The sequence below is a fragment of the Artemia sp. Qi Xiang Cuo genome, chromosome 9 (assembly GCF_049724085.1).
Source record: "Artemia sp. Qi Xiang Cuo chromosome 9, ASM4972408v1, whole genome shotgun sequence".
NCBI lineage: Eukaryota > Metazoa > Arthropoda > Branchiopoda > Anostraca > Artemiidae > Artemia > Artemia sp. Qi Xiang Cuo.
The window spans coordinates 31,804,721-31,829,142 of record NC_142802.1 but is presented as its reverse complement, the minus strand read 5'-3'; the positions used below and the strand labels follow the sequence as shown (position 1 = coordinate 31,829,142).

The 24,422-nt window shown below is 35.3% G+C and overlaps 1 protein-coding gene across 1 annotated transcript in view; it reads right to left on the bottom strand.

The window, feature by feature from the left end:
* Nucleotides 1-24,422, bottom strand: part of LOC148948573 (protein transport protein Sec61 subunit alpha) — a 40,424-nt gene that overhangs the window by 15,804 nt on the left and 198 nt on the right. Inside the window, exons 2-5 of the mRNA XM_089094479.1 lie at nt 10,088-10,221; nt 8,753-8,963; nt 6,538-6,795; nt 1,773-1,940 (exon numbers count right to left, since the gene is read on the bottom strand). Coding sequence (XP_088950605.1) covers nt 1,773-1,940; nt 6,538-6,795; nt 8,753-8,963; nt 10,088-10,221 — 771 coding nt within the window. The remainder of the gene's footprint in view (nt 1-1,772; nt 1,941-6,537; nt 6,796-8,752; nt 8,964-10,087; nt 10,222-24,422) is intronic.

Sequence of the window (24,422 nt, the reverse complement as noted above, 5' to 3'; positions counted from 1 at the left end):
TTCTATTCAAATAACAGGAATTGCATTTTCAGAACTAAAGCCAGAGAAAAAGACACTGATAAATGAAAAAAGGTAAAATATTGTTTTGTCAAAATTTCAATAGGTTATGTAGGCAACTTTCAGGACCCTATAGAGGGAGAAAGAGTGGAGGTAGGTACTTCAAAATACCTTCCCAGAACATACTTGAGCCTGTAGACCCATCCCTGAAAGTTTCATTTTCCTAACCTAACCTCTTTCCTAGATAGCCAAAAGTAGATAAATATCTGTCATAGGGACAAGATGAACACGCCACTTGATTCCTTTTTATGCTCTTTCCAGATATAATAACACCTTCACTCGTAAATACCCCCCCCCTCTCTGATGTTACCATTATGGTACTTCCTTGTTAGCTAGTTCACATTCAAGAATTGAAGTTGGGTTAATCAATAAAATATGCCAAAATATGATGCAAATATAATAGTAATAGTTTAGTAACAAAATTATGGAAACTAAAACAAAGAATTATGGAATGGGGGCCACCCATAGCGCATTATATTAAATACCTTACCTAATCCAACATAACCAAAATACGAACTAAACATTTAATTAAACTGTAGCTATTATGTAGTTTCCCAATGAGCCGAAGGTAATTGTCTGGTATAGACAGCGTGAAGACCGGGTATTGTCTGATCTTTGCGACACAAATTCTCGAGTGTGTACTAGCTAACAAGGAAGTACCCCATATATAGTCCAAGGAATATCTAAAAACTGAAAAAAAAAACACTAAACAATGAAATTCTTACTGAGTTACAACGCATGACTGCATTGATGTAAGGGAGAAATACATCATTAGCGTTATATGTGGGACCATCAGAAAGGGGAGGGGGGGGGGGGTGCTTGCACTTGCGAATGAATTGATTAGTATATTTGGAAGGGGTGTAAAAAAAAGAAATCGAGTAGTATGTTCCACCTTGCCCCTACGCCAGTTAGTTCTAGAATCTCGTATATATATTGACCAGAGGTCTTTTGCACAAAGAGCAGTCTTACGTTTTACAAAGCACTGTCACACTGTGTCTCTCAAGCATACTTGCACCGTGAGTCCAAATCTTCTCCTAGCAAAACCAATATATTTAAAGGAATATAGGCTTTGAATAAATACAACAATTCTCAACACGGTGGCAGCCTCAATCCCCCCCCCCTCATGCATAATTATGCTTGTCCCGTCCCTATTGATGCCATTGAATCAAGAAGAAAAGAGGAACATTAGAAAAAAAATACTCTAGGACAATAAAAGAACTGAAAAGCGTTTATTTAGTTCTTAAGCATTATAATTCTGTAATTAGGGTGTTAGCTAGAAACAGGTGATCTCACCCAAGTTACCAAACCTGAAAACCCAATATTTTAAAAATATCCCACTTGCATGCTACATTTTTACCAACATTTACGTGGCTAGAAGTAAGCTTTCAAATCGAATTTTAAAACGTTTAGTAAACTTTGTTTTTGGTTTCATGATACTGAAACTGTTTCATAATGAGCTTTAGCCTGCTACCAGCTCTTGTCTTTCCCTGCAGTTATTTTTGCTAGAGGAAGGGGGTTGGTGTTAAACAACATCTCTTCACCTAAAAGTGTATTATTTTTAGGATTTATTATTAAGATACGCTAATCATATTTTTCATAGAGTACATGTTTTATTGGTCTTCCCATGGGGGGCGTGGATTCCAATAAGTATTATAAATATTTACAAATCGCATTCTAAATTCAAAAACACTAGCATATAGATGACAAACAATTACCTTGAAAGTAGATAACAACAGCGAATACGAGGACAGTTGCCATCAAGTTCAAGAGGTTGGGTAAATTTTGCCTATAGAAAGCTTCACGCAATGCTCTGACTTTGTCTTGTCTGGTGGCTAGCAAATGGAACAAAGCAATGACTGCACCTTCAAATTCTGTACCTCTTCCTGGAGAACAAAACAACAATGTGTGAAAGAACTGGAGTCAGAGTTTCAATTATTTTTTGTGTATAGCATCCTCCCAATCAACATAAGAGGGGTGAATATACAAAGAGAATAAAAGAGAGGTACAATATAAACAGACAAATTAATATTACATAAAAACGACACTAGAGCAATTCAAAAATTCAATCATAGTAGAAAGAATAATAATAAAAAAAAAATCCAGGAACGTAATTGTTTCGTTCAAGTAATGAACGTTTACTGAATACTTGCGTTTATGCAAATTTTTAATACATCTTACTCTGTTGTAATTTTATCTTACTGGTTAGATAAGCAAAAAATCAAAATCCTACTAAATATTGAATTCCCCCTGAACAAAATTTTGTTTTAAAGGGGAAGGTTAAGTTTGTCTAAAAGAGTAGATTAGAAAATATTCTACACAGACGCGAATTAGTGTGACCAAACAATTAGCAAAAAATAAGAAAAAACAGCTTACACCTACAAGGTGTGTCAAAATTAAATAAGGCAACCCTTTTATAAAAACACAAACAAAACAAACCCATTACTAAGAACTAGCAGCAAAGCCTGTCAGACAACAGAAATAAAAGAAAATAAAGAAATAATGGAGATCTTAGTTTACACTCTTTGTGAGGACCAGAAAACCATCATTTTTACCCTTTCCAACACAAAACTGTAAGCCCCCCCTCCCAAAAAAATACCTATGGAAGTCCTACTTTAAACAAAATGGGGTAGAATTGGCAGACCCTAACTTTGGAAATACTTATTAAAAGGAGAAAATCCCTACCTCACATTAAACAAATTCCATATCCACCTGCACATGAATTTATTCTTTAAAAAGGCCTAACTTTTCGAAGTTAGAAAGGATGGAAACTTAGAACTACACTTTTCCTATTTACTTGATGGACCTGACAAAAGACACAGGGTTTGCAGGCAATACTTCGGAACAAATTAGTATTGATACAAGCTCTTAAAACCCCTTCCTTGCGATTTCCATTATTCGCCACTATCACAGTGTTTCGCCACTAACACTATTAATAATAAATAGTAGATAATATACTCAACATTTCAATGGACTACTCTAACAATCTCACCCTTCCCACCTCAATGTTGAACAGACTAAGACGGTTCAGTAGATTACCTGAACATTTCAAGTACATGCTCTTGTTTAGTTTTTTTTTTTAAGCTCAATTACAAATGTGTTTTGAAACACACTATGTATTAGCTATATTTACCTTCCTGACTCTCGTTCCTAACCTGTTTATTGTCTATAGCCTACATTAATACTGGAAATTTCCTTCGTAGGGCACTTTGATTACTTTCAACCTGTTTTTGCCACTTACTGTCCAGCTTTGCAGACTCAATTGATATTATAGCAGATAAAATCTTGCAAAAGCAGGCACTCAGCCTGTAAAAAGGATGCTGTGTTCATATTATAATAACGGGATATTTGAAATTTCAACAACATTTGTAAAAGAATTTAGTAATATATACATGATTAAGATATAAAAAGAACCAACGGCATTACATATCTATAACAGATACAAATTCGAAAGAAAAATACTTAAGAACAAACATACGTATATTTTTTAATACGTGATAAATGTTCAAAAGCTCAGTACGCAAACCTTTATTGTCTATAGATGATTGAATATACAATTTACAAGTGTTGGGAATACCTAAAGCAAAAATTACTTAAGTAACTATTGAAGTAAATAATCTGAGTATTCGTACTCTACTTAAGTAAAAGATTCCGAAAGTACTTAATATTCCTACTAAGGTAAAAACAAGAAGTACTTGAGGGCACTTAAGTAATCAAGTACTTTTAAACCAGTGTTTAATTTCAATATAAACTTTGATGGGAAGTCACTCACTACGACACTTTTGAATCGTCTAACAAGGAATTCTACTGTTCTGAAATAGTACCCAGTAGCTGAAATTTCGAACAAGGAAAGCAAGGAGTATGTTGATTTGTTTTTTATTTTGAACGGATAGTTTTTTTAGATTAACGGAAAAATAGATGCAGATAGGGCCGTTTAAGCTGTGAAGTATGGAAGACTATGATTCGTGGATTTGAACTGACAGACTATATGTCCTGGATTGCGGACATTTGGTCAACAAAATTTACCTGGTAATGACTGCCCATTTGCTTGACGAAAATCCTAATTAGAAATTTTTTGCTCTAGCATGTTCACGTTTGAATGGCTCACATACTTACGACAAAATCACTGAGCAAATTTTGCGAGACATAAAATTGCAGTTGAAATAAAGGTATGCGGATCGTTAACTGGCATTGTCTTACACCTCAGAGAATTTCCGACAATCTTCGGTGATGAGGATAAAGTAGGTGGCGATGAGGATGAAGATGAAGCATGTCAAAACGACTTATTCTCGTTTTAAATGTTGGAGAGATTCTTAGTAACCAGAATGAACAAGAATACTTTGCGTATAAGCCGAAGATGTTGTTAAAGAGGCATACGGCAGACAGCTCATCAGGCCTGTGACAACTCGATAGAATTCGAGATTTTCGAGACGTTCGATAGATTTTCAAAAATAATAGAAGCTTCATGATGTCTGTGATACTTTTGAGAAAACTTGGTTTGGAAGAAAGGTTGAAGGACATAGATCCATTAGCGGTTGCTCTGGATATCCTTCAGGAGGAAGAATAGTTCTTCTTTGGTACAATTTACCCAACTATTCGATATTTTGAAATGAAGCTTTAAAAGCAAAAGATTTTATTGAGGTTTTGCCAGCCACTGGTATATGCTCTTCTTGTGGATCTAGGAGATATTTTCTGCTATCCTGGACGAGATATTTTTTCGCGCCAAAGATTATGTTGTTTGCCACTTCAAGTCATCCTAATTCAAACTTCAGTGGTCCCCTGGTGAGAGTAAGGATATAGCTGTTGAATTCATGGTAGAAAAAGCAAGAGAGATTGAAGCTCTCAAAGCTGATAATGAGGCTGAAAGAACTGACAGAGCTATCTACTCTTCTGGTAATGAAGACTTTCAGAAGGATGACGAAAGAAACTATCACAGACAATTCAGAGAATCGTGAACGCCATGAAAACAGTGTGAAGGTTCTTTAATGTGTGGCTGATAGGCGAAAAGAACTAACCATCCAAAAAGACTACCCAAGAGTAATGCAAGTCCGGAAAATTTAACTGCATAATTCCGTCGGCTGCATCCGCAGAGCGACTGTTTTCGGTTGGTGGAGGAATTTTTATCCTAAAACAGAACTTGCTTGAGATGCTATGTTTAAAAAGCTACTACTCTTGAAGAAAGAAAGCAAGAAATCCAATTGAATTGTTATGTAGCATTAAGTGAGGCACGTTTGATATTGTTTTGACTATCTAGCATTCTGCTCTTTTAAATGGATCACATTCCCATTATCTATGAGTTCCTGTATCTCGCAATCGAAGTAGAAAATAGTTTCCATTGTTCTTGCTAGGGATCTTTTCGATAGAGTTCAGAGTCAGATATCTAAGGACAAGCTTTTTACTTCTGAAAACTAGCAAAACGCATAAACACAGTCTATATGGTGCACCATTGCCGTAAGAGTTCTTTAAAAAAAGCCTTTCTGGTAGTCAACTCTGTGAGGTAACTGCAAGTGGTATTCCTTCCTACCTCACTCGTTTGGTCTTTGTAAGTACATACCGGGAAACCAAGTAGACACTACAGTGGTGATTTATGGATTATGAGAAAAACCTCGATTACTGAACTTCCTTACTGAAGCACTGTCAAAATACTTGAGTATTTAAGTAGAATTTTAGAGGGATACTTGATACTTGTACTTAAGTAAACATTTACTGGAGTACTTGGTATTTCTACTTAAGTAAAAAAATAAAAGTACTAGGCACAATACTACAATTACTAATACTTAGTTACAAGTTGCCGCTTGACAAACCAAAACATAACTAAGTTTTTGAGCTGTCTTTTAATTTTTCAAGAAACAGATTGCAATTACATAGTAATAAACTACATACTCAATTACTTCTTTTAGCTTATATTTTATTTTCTCAAAAAGATACTGGAAAGTGATGCTAAATATTGTACCGAAATTTTTTTTTGCCACTTTTTTTATGTTGGTTCTTTTTTATATTTCCTTTGTCATTCCGGCCATTTTTGTCCAAAAAATTAATATCTCTATGGATGAATAACGTCAATAAAACAACAGAATGCATACGAATTAAAAAGTAAAAAAAAAAGTAGAAGAATAGTTTACATAAAAATAGCAGGATGTTAAAGCAGCAAGACTCCTTTTTTATTAAAAAAAAGAGAATAAAACAAAACAGCAATTTTTTTTAAGAGGAGGCAACTATATAAGTATTTTTTAACTTGCCATTAAGGAGAAATTCACATTTCCCGTTCTTTTCTATTTGCTCAGAGATGGCAAAACACAAACAGCCCTATAATTCAAATGGCATATACAAAGGAGTACAAAAGTGAAATTGTACCTATTCCAAGAATTGTCACTTTATTAGCATACAAATAAGACTGAAAGGTTAATATTCAATGTAGAATTATCATGTTAAAAGTAGCGATTAATTAAAATAGAAATTAGAAAAAGATGTTACTATACTTACCAGTGTTGACTGTAGTGGGACTGAATGCTTTCCAGATAATTGTTTCACAGATATTTGTTGCAATGAAAAGAGAAATTCCTGATCCTAGTCCGTAGCCTTTTTGAAGCAATTCGTCCAAAAGAAGTACAATCAAACCAGCAACGAACAATTGTATGACAATCAAAAGACCAACTCCTAAGCCAATATCACTTGGATCACCATACATGCCAGTCATCACATATACAATTGCTTGGCCGACAGTAATAATCATGCCAAATACTGAAAAGAGTGTGAAACATGCAAGTTTCTATTTGAATTAAAATCAAGTATTTTGCAGTGGTCATCAAGACATGGCTAATTGTAAAAAACCCAAGACAGATAATCCAAGTAATTGAGAGGCAAATCTGGGATAAGCCCTTTTTAGGATTGTATAAAAATGATGTCATTTCATTTGTTGATAGATAAGTCACTACACAGAGTAAGGAGGAATCCTTCAAGACTGACTCAAAGGAGTACATAGACTAAAATTTTTGGAGAAACACATTAAACATATATACAACTGAACATTATATTTAAGCTTTCATACCGTAAATGCAATACAACCATGATTTGTAAACGAGTATGCCAATACAGGCCCTTTTAGCCAAAAGTTACACAAATTATGAACAAGCGTTTGATTCAGCCAATAAAAGAGCTTTAGCTGAAGATCCTTTCCTTGCATGGTATACCAGATAAACACATTTAAGGGCATAGTGCCATGTACAAGAACAACATTGCTGCAGTTGCGGCAAGATATAAGAGTTAAACAGGTTTTGTACTGAATCAAGAGTTAAGCAGGGTATTGTTCTATCCCTATTTAAACGGATCATTTCAATGGACTTTGTCCTAAGGAACGCATAAAGCAAAGGCTATGGGAGAGCGTTGAATTAAATGGGAAGGTAAAATTTCCTATAAACTTAGATTACGGTGATGATTTGAGTATCCTAGATGAAAATGTTAGTAAAATTAATGATTTTTGAGGGGTCTCGAGATTTCAGGGTGAAACAATAGGTTTAAATATTAATGTTAAAAATACTAAGTCGCTTAGACTAGGAAAAAATGAAGGCGATGTTGAGATGAATTTCTGGATGTTTTGAGAGTTCATGGTGCAAGAATAGGTTTTAAAATTAATTTTCAGGAAAAATTGAAGGTAAAGAGGTCATGTTTGGTGCCGAAGAGATGTTAAAAGTAAAATAGCCAAGACCCAGGGTATTTTTTCAGAGTTAAAAAGTTTTGAAGGATATGAAGATAAATCTCCAAACCAAGATTAGAATATTGACAGCTGCAATGATGACAGGGGTCAGATGTGGTTCTGACACGTTCAGAAGACGGTTTTGAAGCTTCAGAAGATGGAGGAGGATTTGTTAGATGGTTTTTAGAGAAATTGTCTATGGAATGTTTGGGTACCCATTTGACTGACAGTATTTCAAACAGTAATTTGTACCTTAAAATTTGGTTCTATCCCACTTCCTAGGGCTATAACGAGAGAAAGATTGAGATGGCTAGGGCAAATTTTGAAGATTAGGACTGACAGATTGTCAAAGGTCTTCCTACTTGGCCATCCATCTAGGGCTAAACAAAAGTAGGTTGTCCCTCAATAGGATACGACCCCAAGGTCGTAAGAAAGGATTTAAAGAAACTAAAATTTCTTGGGAGGCGAAAAAGGGAAACTTTAAACAGATTGGAATAGAGGACGAGCATGCGCAGCTGTATTGGCCTCAGGTAACTAGATGTTGCAGTAGGTTATTAGAAGTAGTGGCTTTTATGGACCAAGTTAATCAACAAAATATGATTTAAAAGAATTTCAGTAATCCTGTCTCAAGTAACCTCCAGTTACAATATGTTTCCTTTGTTTAATTACTTACATCCAGAAAAGAAAACAAGAAATAGTTACAACATTTTCAAACTTTTGTTGTGGTGGCTCAGCCCCCCTCCCCCCAAATAGCCCAGGGTGTAGTTACTTTTAGCCCAGGTTCCTTAATTTTGGCATCCTTGTGACCAGGTACATAGTTATAATAGAGGTACGGTACAAAAATGAATAATTATGTTAAGTGTGTTCAAGTACAAAACACTATCTGTCAATAAACTGGAAATCAAGAAGATCAAGACAAAATACATTGCTTTAGGAATCTATAAGAAAGGGATCATCTACAGATTTGGCCTCCTCTCCTATACAATGACAAATAAAATGCCTCACGTTTTTGTGCTCCATTGAAGAGTTGTCTATCTCTCGGGGTATCTCCAACTTCGATCATTTTGGCTCCAGCTAGCAATTGCATAATTAGTCCAGAGGTCACAATTGGTGAAATTCCAAGTTCCATCAAAGTTCCTCTGTTTGATGCTAGGATAACTCGAATCCAGTAGAAAGGATCTGCTGAATCTGAAGACATGATACCAAAAAGTGGTATCTAAAAAGAAAAGAATATTGAGCTGATTATAAATATATTAAAATTTACACATAAAGTTAATACTTACAAGTAAAGGGGTGGAAAGGAGGAGAAAATCTCCCAAAGGTTGATCCAAAGCCTATTGCCTTAAAACACACTACCTTCTAGAATTTTGGCCCCTTTCCAATAAAAAAAAAATTCCTCAACCATGGGTATGACCTTCGTATTTTGAAGACTGACAAGAGCGAGGCCAATCGACCCCCCCCCAGAGAAAAAAAAAAAAAAAAAAAAAAACAATCCATGATTTTTTTTTATAATTCGATTTAAAAGTTTTTTGGGCCAATTTCTCTGTCTCATCCCTAAAGATTTAACATTGAAAGATTGTGCGCCTAAGGATATGATGACCAGCATTGTCAAAAAAAGAAAATGAGCAGACCTTAAACAGAATTTTAAAACATAGTTTTACATTTTATGTTCGTCTAGTTGAGGAATATACTTGCCTGCATTCCTCTTGAATAAATATCCTTTGAATGCTTGAGATAAGACATAAGCCTTTACCAGTAAATTTGATATAGCAGTATCTATGGTAATTTTTACTTAGCTGATGAAATATATTAATGTATAGTAAAATCTAATGCAAATGGATAACGAGAATACCATAGATAGGGGGTGAGGAGGGTGTGCTCCCTCTCTTCCCTCTAGACTTTAGCCTGTATTTATCTATGGTTATAAACCAAGACAAAAATTGCCAAGTTTTATATGATACATTAAAAACATATATTAATTGAAAACAGTTCAGTCTAAATGATCGGTAAAAAAATAAATAAAAAAATATTGCTCTGATTTGCTACAGTGGCAATCAAAGGACAGCTAAGTCCCAATCTGAAATAATGTCCCATATGAATACTATGAGGCAATTAACAACTATAAGGCTTGAGTCATAGTTCATCATATTGGAATTGATGTTAATGTAATCAGCTTTCATGATCAATTTATTGGTAAGTAGATATACCAGCACAAGAAAGTGGGGTTTTCCATGAATATTGGTCAAAACGACACCCTCTCCTACACTGCCCTTCAAGGGCCAGACTTGTGTACATCCATGAATTACAAAAGTAAACTATATTTAGAGTTTTTCTGCTTACCTGGCAGCAAATCAAGAATATGAAAAGGGTAATCGCTGTCCATAAAACTTTTTCCTTGAACTGAACCTTTCTCTCGGGTTTGGTGATTTCAGGTAGTATACTGCAGAAGGGTTTAATGACTTCCAAAAACTTGACTGAAAAAAAAAGAAGTATTTATTACACAAAAACTGAAATGTTGAGCAACAGCTAATCATCATGCAACAAGGCATCCAAGCAAAATGAAAAAAAAAAAACTATATGCACACAGGGCTGCCAAGAGGAGGAGGAGATAAAACAAGGGTCTGTGTTGAAACATGGTAGGATTTTTTCCATTATTATTTTTAGCCTCACAAATTTATGCCTTTCTCCTTATGGGACCAGATATAGCCATAGACTAAATAAACAACTTTGGCAAATTTGCTGTTCTTATTCAAATTGGCAAATATTTTGCATGACCCCTTAAATCAAAACACCAAGCAATTGCGGATGCTGGGTCTTCAATCATGTTTTTGTTTTGTACAAGGTTCCAAATGTTTATGACACAGTATCAGAAGAAGTTGCTTTTAAACTTCGTTTTTGCTCTTCTTTGAAATGAGTTCATTGGATAGACTTTTGTTCTGGCAGTATTATCCTAATAGTAGGAATATTCTCCAGAACTAAGTAGCTTACAGGCCATAACAACTACCTCTAATTTTTTCTGAGGATGGGAAGCTTGAGCCTTTCAAAATGTAATTGGTAATCAATATTAATCATGTTTTAATGGTCATCTTTGCATAGACTATAATGCTGGCTGAACTTCTTTGTTGAATAGGGTGGCAACGCACATGCCAAACTCCACTTGAAAGAATATAAAGGCTTCAATTTTTATTTGTCATAATAGCAAGCAGGCAGGTACTGAGGGTCTATTTAATTACACCTAGCACTTGCATGGCCTTTCCCACAGTTGCTTGAGCATGGTGATCAAAATTGAGCTCTTCATTTATGAAGACATCAAGATCCTTCTCAGCATTTGTTGCAGGGCAGGCATGCCATGATCCATCTGTGAAGTCATGTGGAACTGCAACACCTGTTTTTTTTTTGCCACAGTTCATTATTTTGCACTTCTGAATATATATCAGCAGATACCACAATTCTACCCAAATAAGGAGCTGACAAGGTCAGAGTAATGCAATGAATCAATAGAGAGGGCTATAAAATTTGAGTCATCAACATAGAGACTCATCTTGCTCTGGACAACTCTTGGGGCATCATTTATATAAATACTAGAATGCGGGTCCCACTACTGTTCCCTGAGGGTCTCTACTTTAAACATTGTTGACATTCAACAGGAAGATCTTAGCATTCTCCTCATAAATTTTAACTTGTTTCTGTTCTTTTTGACAAGAATTAATGAATATACACTACAAAGAACAAATTTATACATGTAGCCTTCAGGTTTAGATGAAGGTGTTGATGACAGTCCTTGTCAATGGCTTTAGCAAAGCCAAGAAGAACCAGGTTGACAGGAATCCCCTAGTTGAACAGATCAGTTATATAGCATAAAGAGCAGGGTGATGAGAAGGGGACAGCCCGTTTCATATACGGAATAATTTCTGTTAAAGTTTCAATGTTGCTCCTTACTTTCAGTTAAAAAAAAACTTTTTTTTTAAATTTAATTTCTGAATGTTTTGAATTAATGCAGGTTTTGAAGATTGCTCATCATATATGAAAAATTAAAACAAAATTTCATCAGTCCATTTGCCTTAATATAAAAAAAATTTAGCCAGTAAAATAGTAGTGTTTTGCACCACAATACTAGATGCCCCTGGTCATCTAGGTGCACATTTAAGTCTAGTGATTCCTGGAACAACTTAGCAAGAGGGGCAGCTAAATTACATCAAGTCTCTTTTAACAGCTTTGGGCAAATTCTATCAGAGCCTACATATTTATTTGTTGCAAGTCTTTTTTTTTTTAATCTGGTTCTGAAAGTCTAGCTGTTGATGAGAAATAAGTACAAAAACTAATTCATACCAACAGAATCTGCTAAGTTTCATACATAGGCTAGAGTTCAATCTGGATTGATTAGGAGGAATTGAATGTAATATAACTCATAGGATCCACTCATAGACGGCTGCCAGTGACTTTGGTGTCCTCTGCTACACCATCAATACTATAAACATTACAGTTTTTGCCGAAAAATATTACAGTTTAAGCTTGTTTGGCTGCCTAGGGCGTGGGCGTCCAGACTGAATTTTAGGGGGAGGGGGCTTATCTGGTCTAATCGGCACTTCCAGTGCTGTATAATTGAAATCTCAAGACAAAATATCAAGTAAAGAGCAATGTAGGCACACTATATTTTTTTAGACCTGGGCACTTCTTATAGAAAGAAATGTCATGGGAATGTCAAAAGAGCTCATGGAGGGTAACCAGATCCCCATCCCCCATGTCAATCACTTCCCCAAACACATCCAATTAAAATTTTGAGATAGCCATTTTGTTCAGTGTAGTTTTGAAATCCGGCTTATGACTTTGAGAATGACACCCCCACCCCACAACTCTCAGAGCAAGGGTTGTAAGTACTGCCCGGGGGGGATATAAGTTGTTTTTTTATAGAAAGGGTGGTCGTATAAACCTCATAGGGGGCTCATTTGATTGGTAATCAAAAGCTCTACTGGCCTTTTAACAGTCAAAAGTGATTGGAGGTCACCCCTTCCCCATATAGCCCTCAGGTCAAGGGTTGTAAGTTACGCCCTTGGGGCATACATGGTTTTTATTGAAATGGTGGTTGTATCAACTTCAAAGAGGGCTCATTGGATTGGTATCAGAAGTTATAGTGCTCTTTTTAAGAGTCAAAGTGATCAGAAGGTAAATAGCCCCGCCCCCCGCCCCCCAAACCCAAACACACGTTTTATTTTCCAAAAACACACCTGATAGAAATTTTAAGATGGTCATTTGCTGTCGTAGAAACTTCAAAAAGGGCTCAGTCAGTAGGTGATTGAAAGGGCTAGTGCCTTCTTTAATAGTCAAAAGTGATTGGAGGGCAACTACCTCCCACGCCCATCATTTCCCTAAGCACTTCCAGTCAAAATTTCGAGATAGTTATTTTGTTTGACATAGTTTAAAAGTCCAGAAATTATGTCTTTGAGGATGAGAACCCTCTCACAGTCCTCAGGGCAGGGGTTGTAAGGCATGTCCCGAGGGCATTTAAAGTTCTTTTTATGGTCATATAAACTTTGGAGGGGGCTCATTGGATTGGAAGTTGAAGAGCCATTTTTAAGAGTCAAATTTATTGGAGGGCAGCTATATTCCCCCAATGCATCCGATAGAATTTTAAGATAACTATTTGTTCAAAAATAGTCCAAAGATCTCACAACATGGCCTTTGGGGTTGACATAACCCCCAAAGTATGGGGATAAGGGTTTTAAGATATGCCCTGGGGGGATGTAAGATTTTGTATGAAGAGGTGGTCTTGTGAACTTAAGAGGCGGCTCATTGATTGGAAATGCATACCTCTAGTTCCATTTTAAGAGTCAAACGTGATGGAGAGGAAATAGTCCCCCCTCTGCCTGATATCCTCTTTTCCCCAAACACATTTGATAGAAATTGTGAGACAGCCATTTTGTAGCCAATAGTCAAAAGCGGATATAACAATGTCTTCAGTAATCAAAAAAATGAAACATTTCGGCGAATGTTGAATTAAATCAACACAAACTATGAGCAGGTGGACTTCCAAAAAGGTGACAAAGCAATATCTCAAAAACAATTTATATTACTACGTTAGATCTTTATGAGTAAGTTGTGGGGCATTCTGAACTAGCCGGAAGGAACTATATGAATACTTTTAGTACTACGACTACAGTTACTGTAACTAATGATGCTTAGAGTATTAAGAAGTGTTTAGGGGGCGTTCCAATTATACAAAAATACAGTATACATGCAGGTTCTCAAAAGGCATAAAAGCAATATCATAGGCAACATCACTCTATAATAGCTAGAAATATCCTTGAAACATTTAAACAAGCTAATTCGATTCAAAATTAAAAGTTATGGGGTCCTTTCTAAGAGTAAAAAGAGATTGGAGGACATTCAACCCGTCTTTAAAGCCAATTTATTTCCCAAACACAACTAGTCAAAATTTTGAGACAACTATTTTGTTCAGCAGAGTAAAACGGTCCAGTAACTATGTCTTTAGGGATATTTGGCATGTCAAACCCCACAATTATGCCAAACAATGGATTCTTATAAAAAGAAAAAAAATTCTACCACAGATCACTATCAATAAATAGCTGAGTCAAACACAAGACGAGCAAAAATAAACATTAGTAGGGCTGATAACCCCCATGCCTTCTCAAGATCAGAACATAATTTGCGCTTTACTGAAAAAAACATATGTTAAGATGTTTTAAATTTTTTTTTAATAAATTTTTTTTTTAAAAATTTTTACTTTAAGGGATAAATATCAGTATAGTTAAATTAAACTGAAAATGTACGGTCATTTTTTTTTTCAGTTAAGCAAGTTCTTTGTTATGGTTTTGAAAAGGTCTTTGGGTTATCAGATCTAGCTCAGTTAAATTTTTGATCATCTTTTATTCGTATCGAGTATTTACCGTACTTCCTGGTCGTTTGGAGTTTCATTTAATTGTTGATAGTGATTTGTAGTAGTTTTATGCTTGGAAGACTTTATTTCTGCCCATTTTTGGCTTAATAGAGCTCTTTACTTTTCTCTGAAAACTTGTTCTGTGGAGTTTTTTAAATTAATACAAATATATATGACACCGCCATTCAGCAAGGAGGGGGGGGGGCTGGCACCCCCTCCTTATGGGCACCCATGGCCTGGGGTGTTTATCCCCTCTAGCCCCTCGTAGATCCAGCCCAGGACATACACACATGATTGTGTTCCCAGGGAGAGTATTCACAGCTTTGAAAAAAAGTTACCATGTAGTCCTGAGTTACATGGTAAGGATAAAAAGTTAGAAAGACAAATCGGAATGGTCAAGATTTGGGGAAGGAGGGTGGGCTGAAAAGCTTGGTTTATATTTAAAAGATTAGTCCAAGGCTGCGTTAAAACAAGAAAAGATGTTATCAAGGGTGTATCCAGAATTTTTTTTTTGGGGGGGGGGGAGGGGGAGACAAAAAAATTTATCAAAAATTTGTTTATATGCATTTTTGTTACATTTTTATGAGCTGGACAATTTTTTTGGGGGGGGGGGGGGAGCTAACGTGTACCAAACAAAATCATAGTTCTGTTCCTAGTCATGTGCATTCAAGTGTTCTGTCAAGAATTGGTTCCAATATAGCTTGGATATTCTAAAAGTCTACTCTGGGCATATTTAGAGCTGTTGATTGTAAAACTTTTTGGGACTGGCCTCTCATGGTTTGAAGTTTTGCAGGCTGAAAATACTTTTGAAAGCTGAATTTTTCCAGTTTATTTATTATATATTATATGCTTTATATATTTGTATTTGGTCCCCTTGTCTATATCTATACTTTAAGGAGGGTAGGTGTTGTTTTAGCAGCTGATCCTTGTAGCTCATCTCTTTCAAATCCCAGAAGAAGTTTTGCAGCATGCCAATGGACATTTTCTATTTGCTAATGGATCGGCTGTGTGCTGGGCTCCCTATATAATGTTACCAGCATTCAATAGCAGGCCTCACAAGTCCTTTGCAGAGCTTCAGAAACATCAGGTTGTTAATGTGTTTAAAACTCCATCTGATTAGTCCTACTTATTGTGATGCTTTTGTTTTCAATTGTTTGTGTTCATGGAACTTTCATTCAGAGCCAATGATAATTCCAAAATTTCTTTCAGATTCCACTTGAGTTAAGGGTATCCATAGACCTATCCTATCATTTATTGTTAATTGTGGAGTAGGTGACTCTCTTGTGTTTCCTATACAGGTTACCCTAGACTTGCTTGAAATTCAGACATAGGCTCTGTAGATTAGTAGTTAGCCTGTCATTATCACCTTGATGAAGAATGGTGTCTGTTGGGGATATTATTTTTCTATATAGTTTGGTATAATCTGCTTAGGTCTTTATTGTGCTTTCAATACCCTTATTTATTTCTTTAATCTTATGGTTCATGGTAACAAACTGTAAGTAAGGAGCAATTCAGCCATATAGTAATTGAAACTCTAAAAAAGAAACTTTGATAACAATTAACACATCACAAGAATTGGCTTTTTATGCTGATTCCAAACATGTAAAATTTGTTAAGTTTAAAGTAACCCTTCATAAGCTACAAGACTAAGAAAATTTGCCTGATTTTTGAAAAGCAGAGAATCACCCCTAAAAGTCAAACAGTTTAATGAAAATCACACCATCAAATTCAGCTTATAAGAGAAACATATTGCAGAGGTTTCAAGCTCCCATTTACAAAAAAATGTGAAATTTTGTATTTTGTCAGAAGAAAATCATTTTTTATTTGTTTTTCTCAGGGGTGGCCACATTTATTTTATTCAATACAGGAGAAAGCTTGTCGCATTGTCCTATAAGATTGGGAGAGGGTTCATTCAAATGGAAATCTAGTGCCTTTTCTAAAGTAACTAAAACGATTGGTGGGCAACTAGTCCTCCTATGTCCCCTTTTCTCAAAACATCTGATCAAATTCTGAGATAGCTATTTGGTTTAGGAAGTTAGGTAGCTTGCCCATTAAATATATATAGTATTTGTTATTGAGGAAATATATAGACATTCTTTAGGAAGAGAGGGGGGAGGAGGAGCAATTTTTAATGGAAAAATTTTCTATACTGAGAAAATTTTCAGGTGGGGACAGTTAGGTAGCTGGCCCATTAAATATATATATAGTATTTGTTATTTAGGAAATATATAGACATTCTTTAGGAAGAGAGAGAGAGAGAGGGGGAGAGGAGCAATTTTTAATGGAAAAATTTTCTATACTGAGAAAATTTTCAGGTGGGGACTTTCCCAAAGAGGGGAGAGGGGGATTTCCCGGCATGATTTAAAAAAAGGCAAAACTTTAATATTAATAAAAGAAATTTCACCTGAAAGTAAGGAACAACATTAAAACTTAAAACAAAGAGAACTTATTCTGTACATGAGAGAGCTGCCCCTTCTTCAATCCCTTTCTCTTTACACTAGTTTAGCCTTTTATTTAAGAACAGCTCCTAAAACACAAGGACTATTGAGTTTGAACAAGGAGTATTTTAAAGAATTTTTAAACTTTAGCATAAAGAGCAAGGAGAGGGCAACTCCCTTCACATATGGAATGATTTCAGTTTGTTTTCAGTTTTAATGTAGCTCCTTAGTTCCAGTTGACTTATTTTTTAAAATTTAATAAAAGGAAGAGGACCACACTAAGCACACTAACTTGTATAACTTGCCTAGTTATGTTGATGGGTTCAGATAAAATATCTCTAATTTTGAATCTTTGTGTTCTGTTCTTAAGAAATGCTTCTACCCAGTTTAGAATCTATTTTCAGAAACTAAATTCCAGTATGGAGGAATCCATACTGAGCTGTGTTCACTGGAATGTTGAAAAAGACATGATGGAGGATTCTGTCTCTAATGTATCTTTTTGTCAGTTTAAAAGTTAATGCAGAAAGGCACACTGGGCAATTGCTTTTCCATATTGGCCTTTTCTCCTTTTTGATAAATACAAAAGATGTCAAGTAGTGGGCCTTTAAAATAGTTTGTACATTCTTTAAGCCAAATTGCTTCCATTCCATCTGGGCCTTTTTATTTGTAGGCATGTAGCTTTTTAAGTTGTTTTTGTTATTTTCTCTTCAGTGTGGGATAGTTCCAATTTTATTCTTTCTTGCATTAGGATTGTACTTGTCTGTTATGGTTTGAAAGTAGAGCTGAAGAGTGAATTGAATAAATTGGCTTTGTCTAGGTGTGAGGTTAATAAAAGACTATCCTACTCTTCTAGTAGTAGGTTTGGTACTCTATGCTGCCAGAGTTCCCTGGGGACTGATTTGCTTCATTGGCAATCTTCTCCTCTAACAGGATGGCAGGCCCCCATTGCACTTCCTGGCTGCAGGGCAACGAAACAGAGATCAGCACCACCGGTTTGGACCTTAAGGGTCTAGTGCTGTCATACTTACTTACTTCTCCTCTTGTTCTTTTTTGGGCCCTTGTAGTGCTACAGACTTTATATCTTGGTCTGTTATACCCAACCCTACTGGATTCTATCTTTCCAAATCTTGAACTTTCTGTTCTTGATATTTACAAGCTGCTTCAGTTTGTAATCTAAGTATGGCAGTGTTTGTGTTACACAGACTCTTCTTTTCTGTGCAGATTTCCGCACTCCAGGTCAAGATATATCTCATTCATTGGTTCTGTGCTGTCTGAAGTACAAATTGACTTGCTGGACTATTCCTCTGAATTTTAACTTTGTTTAACCAATTTAGTTTTTTCCTATAATGGTACTGTCTAAGGTTCAGACTTAAGTTAGCTAAGAAGATGGCATGGTTACTTTTTCCAAAGTGGTGCAATGATTTTGATATTGTTCTTAGTTTCAGGACTATAAGTTATGATTTGGCCAAGGTTATTTTCACTCTTATTTTGTATTTATCTATTTGGCTTTATCATAAGTTGCACTAAATAATGATCATTGACAACAGAGATAAAAGTGACCTGCTGGTTTTTTTTTCTTGTTCAATTTGATTTATGGGAAGTTAAAAGTTACCAAGGATGTAAATAGTGATGATTGAATTTAGAAGAACTATAGATTTTATTATTTGCCCTGGTGATGGTCAGATTTGTTGATAATCAACATTATCAAACAGTTCATGGCAATGAACTGAAGTAAGAAGCAATGTGGGTCAATAGTAACCAGAGGGCTATTTTAGTGACCAAAATTCATGGAGGGCAAGTAGCCTCTCCCTAACCTGATTCCCCCATGTTGTCTGATCAAAATTTCGATAAAGCCATTTTTTTCAGCATTGTTGAAAGGTCCAATAACTAAGTCTTTGGGGATTACATGACCCCCCACAGCCCCTGGAAAAAGAGCTATATGTTATGAAACTTGCCCATATTTTTCACATATAGAATTTGTTATAGGGATATATAGTTCATAGCAAAGTGATAGAGCATTAAGCTGCAGATTGAGAGGTTACTGTTTTAAACTTTATAGTCCCAATAATTTTTCATTTGCAATCTTAATGACATAATGGCAATCTAGGCTGCATGGTACTAGTTTGTTTTTTTTTTGCTGATTTTTAACACACTTACCCTTTTTTGAAGATTTTTAAATTGAAAAATGCTTTTTTTCTCGTATCTTTAATAGAAAAAAAAACTGATTCCCCCCCCCGAAATCTTGAAAAAATATATTTTACCTCCTTGCTAATTTTAGGTGAATTGACACTACTGAAGGAGTGCTGGGTTTCCTACCTCTCATGCAGGAAAAATAAAATTAATGCGTTTCAAACAGTAAGTAAGGAGCAATGCAGCTAAATAGTAACCAAAACTCTAAACAACCAGACTTTTGATAACAATAGATACATCAAAGCAATTGAATTATTATGCTGATTCAAAACATAAAAATGTAACACATCAAAAGTTACAGGCCTGAGTTACAAGTTACAGCCTACAGGCCTGCTTGTTTTCCCCAAGAGCAATTATACCAAACGAGTCACCCTAGAAGATCATGAGAGGGCTTATTTGATCAGAAATAAAAAGTTCTAGTTCCCTTTTTAAGTGACTGAAAAGTTTTCCCCTGATGTCATTTGATCAAAATTTTGAGATAGCCAACTGACTCAGCATAGTTGAAAGGTCTGATAACTATGCCTTTGGGGATGACATGACTCCTCATAGTCCCTGGAGAAAGGGCTGTGAGCACCAAGCTATGCAATTTGTTATTGCTCACAGATAGTATTTGTGTATACTATGTGAAAAATCAGTGTGTGATACATGTTGTTACTAGGAAATATATGGAATTATTTTTTTGGAGGGAGAATTTCCCATGGAGTGGAAAGTTCTTGGGAGAATTTTCTAGGAGAGGCAATACATCAGGAAAAGGGAATTGCCTACCATTATTTGAAAAACTATAAGAAATTAAATATGAAAAACAAAGTTTTTTCAGCTGAAACTAGGAGCAGCATTTAAACTTAAAACAAACAGAAATTATTCCATATGAAAGGGGCTACCCTCTCCTCAATACCCTGCTTTTTATGCTAAAGTTTGACTATGTCAAAACTCTGAAAAACAACTCCTGAAACACAAGGGCTGTTTAATTAGAATAAGTGAGATTTAAAAAAAAGTTAACGACTTTAGCATAAAGAGTGGGATATTGAGGAGGGGATGGTCCCTTTCAAGAGTAATTTCTGTTTGTTTTAAGTTTTTATGTTGCTCTTTACTTTCAGTTGAAAAACCTTTTTTTTAATTAATCCTGTACATAAACTGTACAGTCTCTTCCTCCATCCATTAGGTTTGTTGCTGCTATTTTGTATCCTGCTATAACAGTCTTTACTTCTACTAGAATTTTTGTTTATCTTGGTTTTATTTCTGTGATGCATAATATGCAGGATGTTTTTATTAATCAGATTATTATTTTTCCTTCCATTATAATACACTGGTAGTTTCTGTCCTCAGTCACTGCTAATACTACTACCACCAACAACTCACTGCAGCATTAAGTCACCTGAGGCCAACACAGCTAAATATGCTCCTCCTCCATCCCAATCTATTCAAAGCCTCCCTCTTTACACTCTCCAAGAAAATCCATTCACATTAAATCTTTCCTTATCATATCCTCCCACCTTATTTAGGGGAGACATGCTTTTGGTTTGGCCCAAGACAATTTGCTAACAAGGATGATCTTTGGCAATTTGTCATCTTTCATCCACATAATGTGTTCTAGCCATCTTACTCTTTTGCTCATTACAGCTCTAGAATGCAGAATAGAACCACAATTTTTGTAAAGCTTCCTGTTTGAGATACAGTCAGTCAGTTGGATACCCAAAACAATCCATAGGTAATTTCTCTGGGAAATCTGGCAAATCACCCTCTATTTTTGAGTGCCTATGCTTCTGAACCATACTTGACCAATGTTAATGATCACTGTCAATCACACAGGAAGATAAAAAATTTGCAGACAAAGAAGGTAACCAGCTTATATATGAGCTATAACATATGACTGAATTGGTATAACAGAGAAATACAAAAGGGCTGTTTTTTTTTGCTCATCAATGTGCTAAGATCTTACATCTTTTGTCAGAAAACACACAAAGGGAAGTCTTTGAACTAAGATCTTACACCTTTCATCATTTTTATGCAAACGTCCTTCATCATTCTGCTCTGATCAGTGGTCTGAGAACAATGATGAGTATATCATCAAAGTTCTCCTACCATTGTTCTATATGGCAGAAAAATAGCATTCTTCACACTTTTTGGTAATATCATTGAGCTGTAAGATCTTAGAACAAAGATGAGTTAAAAAACAATGATCTATGCAGAAAGATGCAAGATCTTAGTGCTAAAATCTTAGTTCTACAACATCTAGAGTCCATACTCAATTCTTCTTGACATGTATTGTCAACAATTGGAGCAAATTATCTAATGAAACTGTTACTGCTGGATCTGTTGATGTTTTTAAATGAAGGCTAGATGCTGAGTGGTCCCCAAAAGAGTATAGATTCAATTTGGATGCTATCAAAGACGGAGCAACACCTGGTCACCAGTGATTCTTGCATACAACATTGCTACTAGCTGCAATTTAAGGTAAGGTAAAAAATGGCCCTATTATTATAAAATGGCTATATAAGTGAGCATCAGTAAGGGGGAAGATGTAATAGCAAGTAATCTTAGATTGATTAGTATATTTGGATAGAGCATAAAAAAGAATCAAGTAGTATGTTCACCCTGTCATTGTTTCAGTTATAGAATCTTGTACACACTGACTTTGATTTCTGTTCTAGGCTATATTATAAATCTAATGCTTTGGGTCCATAGTCAATTTATCTGGAAAACATCAGATCCTCCTTTGTCTTTTGGGTAGATTTTGTGTTGTTCATATTATTGACTTATGAATAAAGTAAACATACCACTTGATGCCTTTATATGACCTGAATTGGTATATGTAGGAGTGGGGGTAAAATTCATTTCCAACAAAAATAATTATCACATTTGGAAAGAGCATACAAAAAGGCATCAAATGGTATGTTTACTTTATTTGTAAGTCAATAGGCCTGTTCTTTTACTCATCTATGTGCTAAGATCTTACATCTTTTGACAAAGAACACTTAAAAGTGAAATCTTAGCACTAAGATCTTATATCTTATGGCATTCTTTTGCAAATGTCTTTCACCATTCTGCTCTGATCAGCAGTCTGAGAACAATGATAAGCATATCATCAAAGTTCTCTCATCATTGTTCTATATGGCAGAAAGATGGCATCTTTCACACTTTTTGCTAACATCAGTGAGCTGAAAGATCTTAGAACAAAGATGAGTTTAAAGAATGGAAATCCTTGCAGAAAGATGTAAGATCTTAGTGCAAAAGAAAGAGCCTAATAATATGAACAATGAAAAATTTACCATCTTTTGGAGCCACCATGCTTCAGAACCATACTTGACCACTGTTAATCACATAGGGAGATACATTACATACTAAGAAGACTAAGTTTAACAGACCTATAGGAGCCATAACATATGATGGTGATGGTCTAGAGTAGGGGCTATTGAGAAGGAAGCAAGTTAAGAAAACAATTTATACAACATGAGATGTAGAATAATTGGGTAAATATTTACCAAATCATATTATTGAGTTACAACTAAAGTGAATAGGCTATACCACTTGATGCCTTTTTTTATGCTCTTTACAAATATAATTATCATTTTTGTCAGAAATGAATTTTAGCCCCCACCCCTATATATACCAATTCAGGGTATATATTTGCACATTAGAGGGGTGGGGGTAATTTTGCTTCTGATGTAAATGAGACGTAAGTTTAAACTTTCCCGCACCCCCACTAATGTGCAAATATATACCCTGAATTGGTATATATAGGGGTGGGGACTAAAATTCATTTCCAACAAAAATGATTAGCCTATTATATTTGTAAAGAGCATAAAAAAAGGCATTGAGTGGTATATTCACTTCTGTCTTAGCGCTGTTATATGATTTGGTAAATATTTACCAATAATCGTAGCAGGCATATTTTTTATGCAACAAGCTAGGCTATTTTTTACCCCAAACCCTCCCTAATGTACAAACATATGGCCCAAATTAGAGGTCTATATTTATAATGCATTCTGCCACCCATCACTCTTGTTTTTGTTTAACCATAGTTGATTCAATTTAATGGTAGGGTAAAATACCTCTTTTTGGGAAAGACCACTTTTCTTTGGCATTTTGGAAAAATAGCAATGAATTTTTGGACCACCCTTTTTTACTACAACATGAAGCAATGTGAGGGCAGTAACAAGAACCCCACCTTCTTGGTCAAATTTTCACCAATGATTTGTCAGCATAAATTGAAAATATGGTCTCTGTTTTGAAAAGCAAATGAATAGAAAAATTTTATATTTAAATATTTGTGATTTATAGAATAAATATCAAGCAATAAAAGTTACATTTCTGGAATCAGAAGAAAATCAGCTTTCTGTTAATAGGCCTATATGAATAAAACTGAAACACTAAAAGGATATATACATCAAAATAGGATAGGCTAATTGGTATTTCCAAAAAGAGGTCCCTGCAGGTAAGTCAATAAACTAAGAATTTCAAGTCTCTGATCTTAAATAATAATCTGAATAATAACCATATTGATGCATAGCTTAGACTTTTAGCTATTCATTAATATACCCAATCCTTCTCAATTCCTCTTTGGTAATAAGATGTGAGGGTTTTAGTTTTTCATAATTTTGCTCAATTGGATAGGCCTACTGGTTTTTTACCCTACATGGGTTGAACCAAGAAATATACTTTGGAAGAATACATTAGAAATATCTAACTTTGGCTAGCCTATGTTTACATATTAGGGGGGTTAGGGGTAAAGTATAACAGAGCTGCATGCAAAATGTGGTAGCTAGCCTACAAATATTCTGCATAGCCTATTATGAAGCAAGAATTGATTTTAGCCTATAACATGGTTCCTTCTAAAAAGTCCCTAATCTAGACCTCTACCCATTTGACTCCAGTGTAAATAAGAAATAGCCTAGCCTACATTATTAGAGCTATATATGTGACCATCAGGAGGGAAGGCATTTGCAAGTAGCCTACTCTAAAGTGATTAGCCTAATATATCTGAAGAGCTTAAACAAAAAATCAAGTAATATTTTCATCTTATCCCTATAGAATCTTGCATATACTGACTTTGAATTCTATTCTAGGCCAAGACAGACATAATGTTGTGGGTGGCCCAGCTAGGAAAATAGGGAATCAATTGAAAGTAGCCTAACCAATATTACTGAAGGGT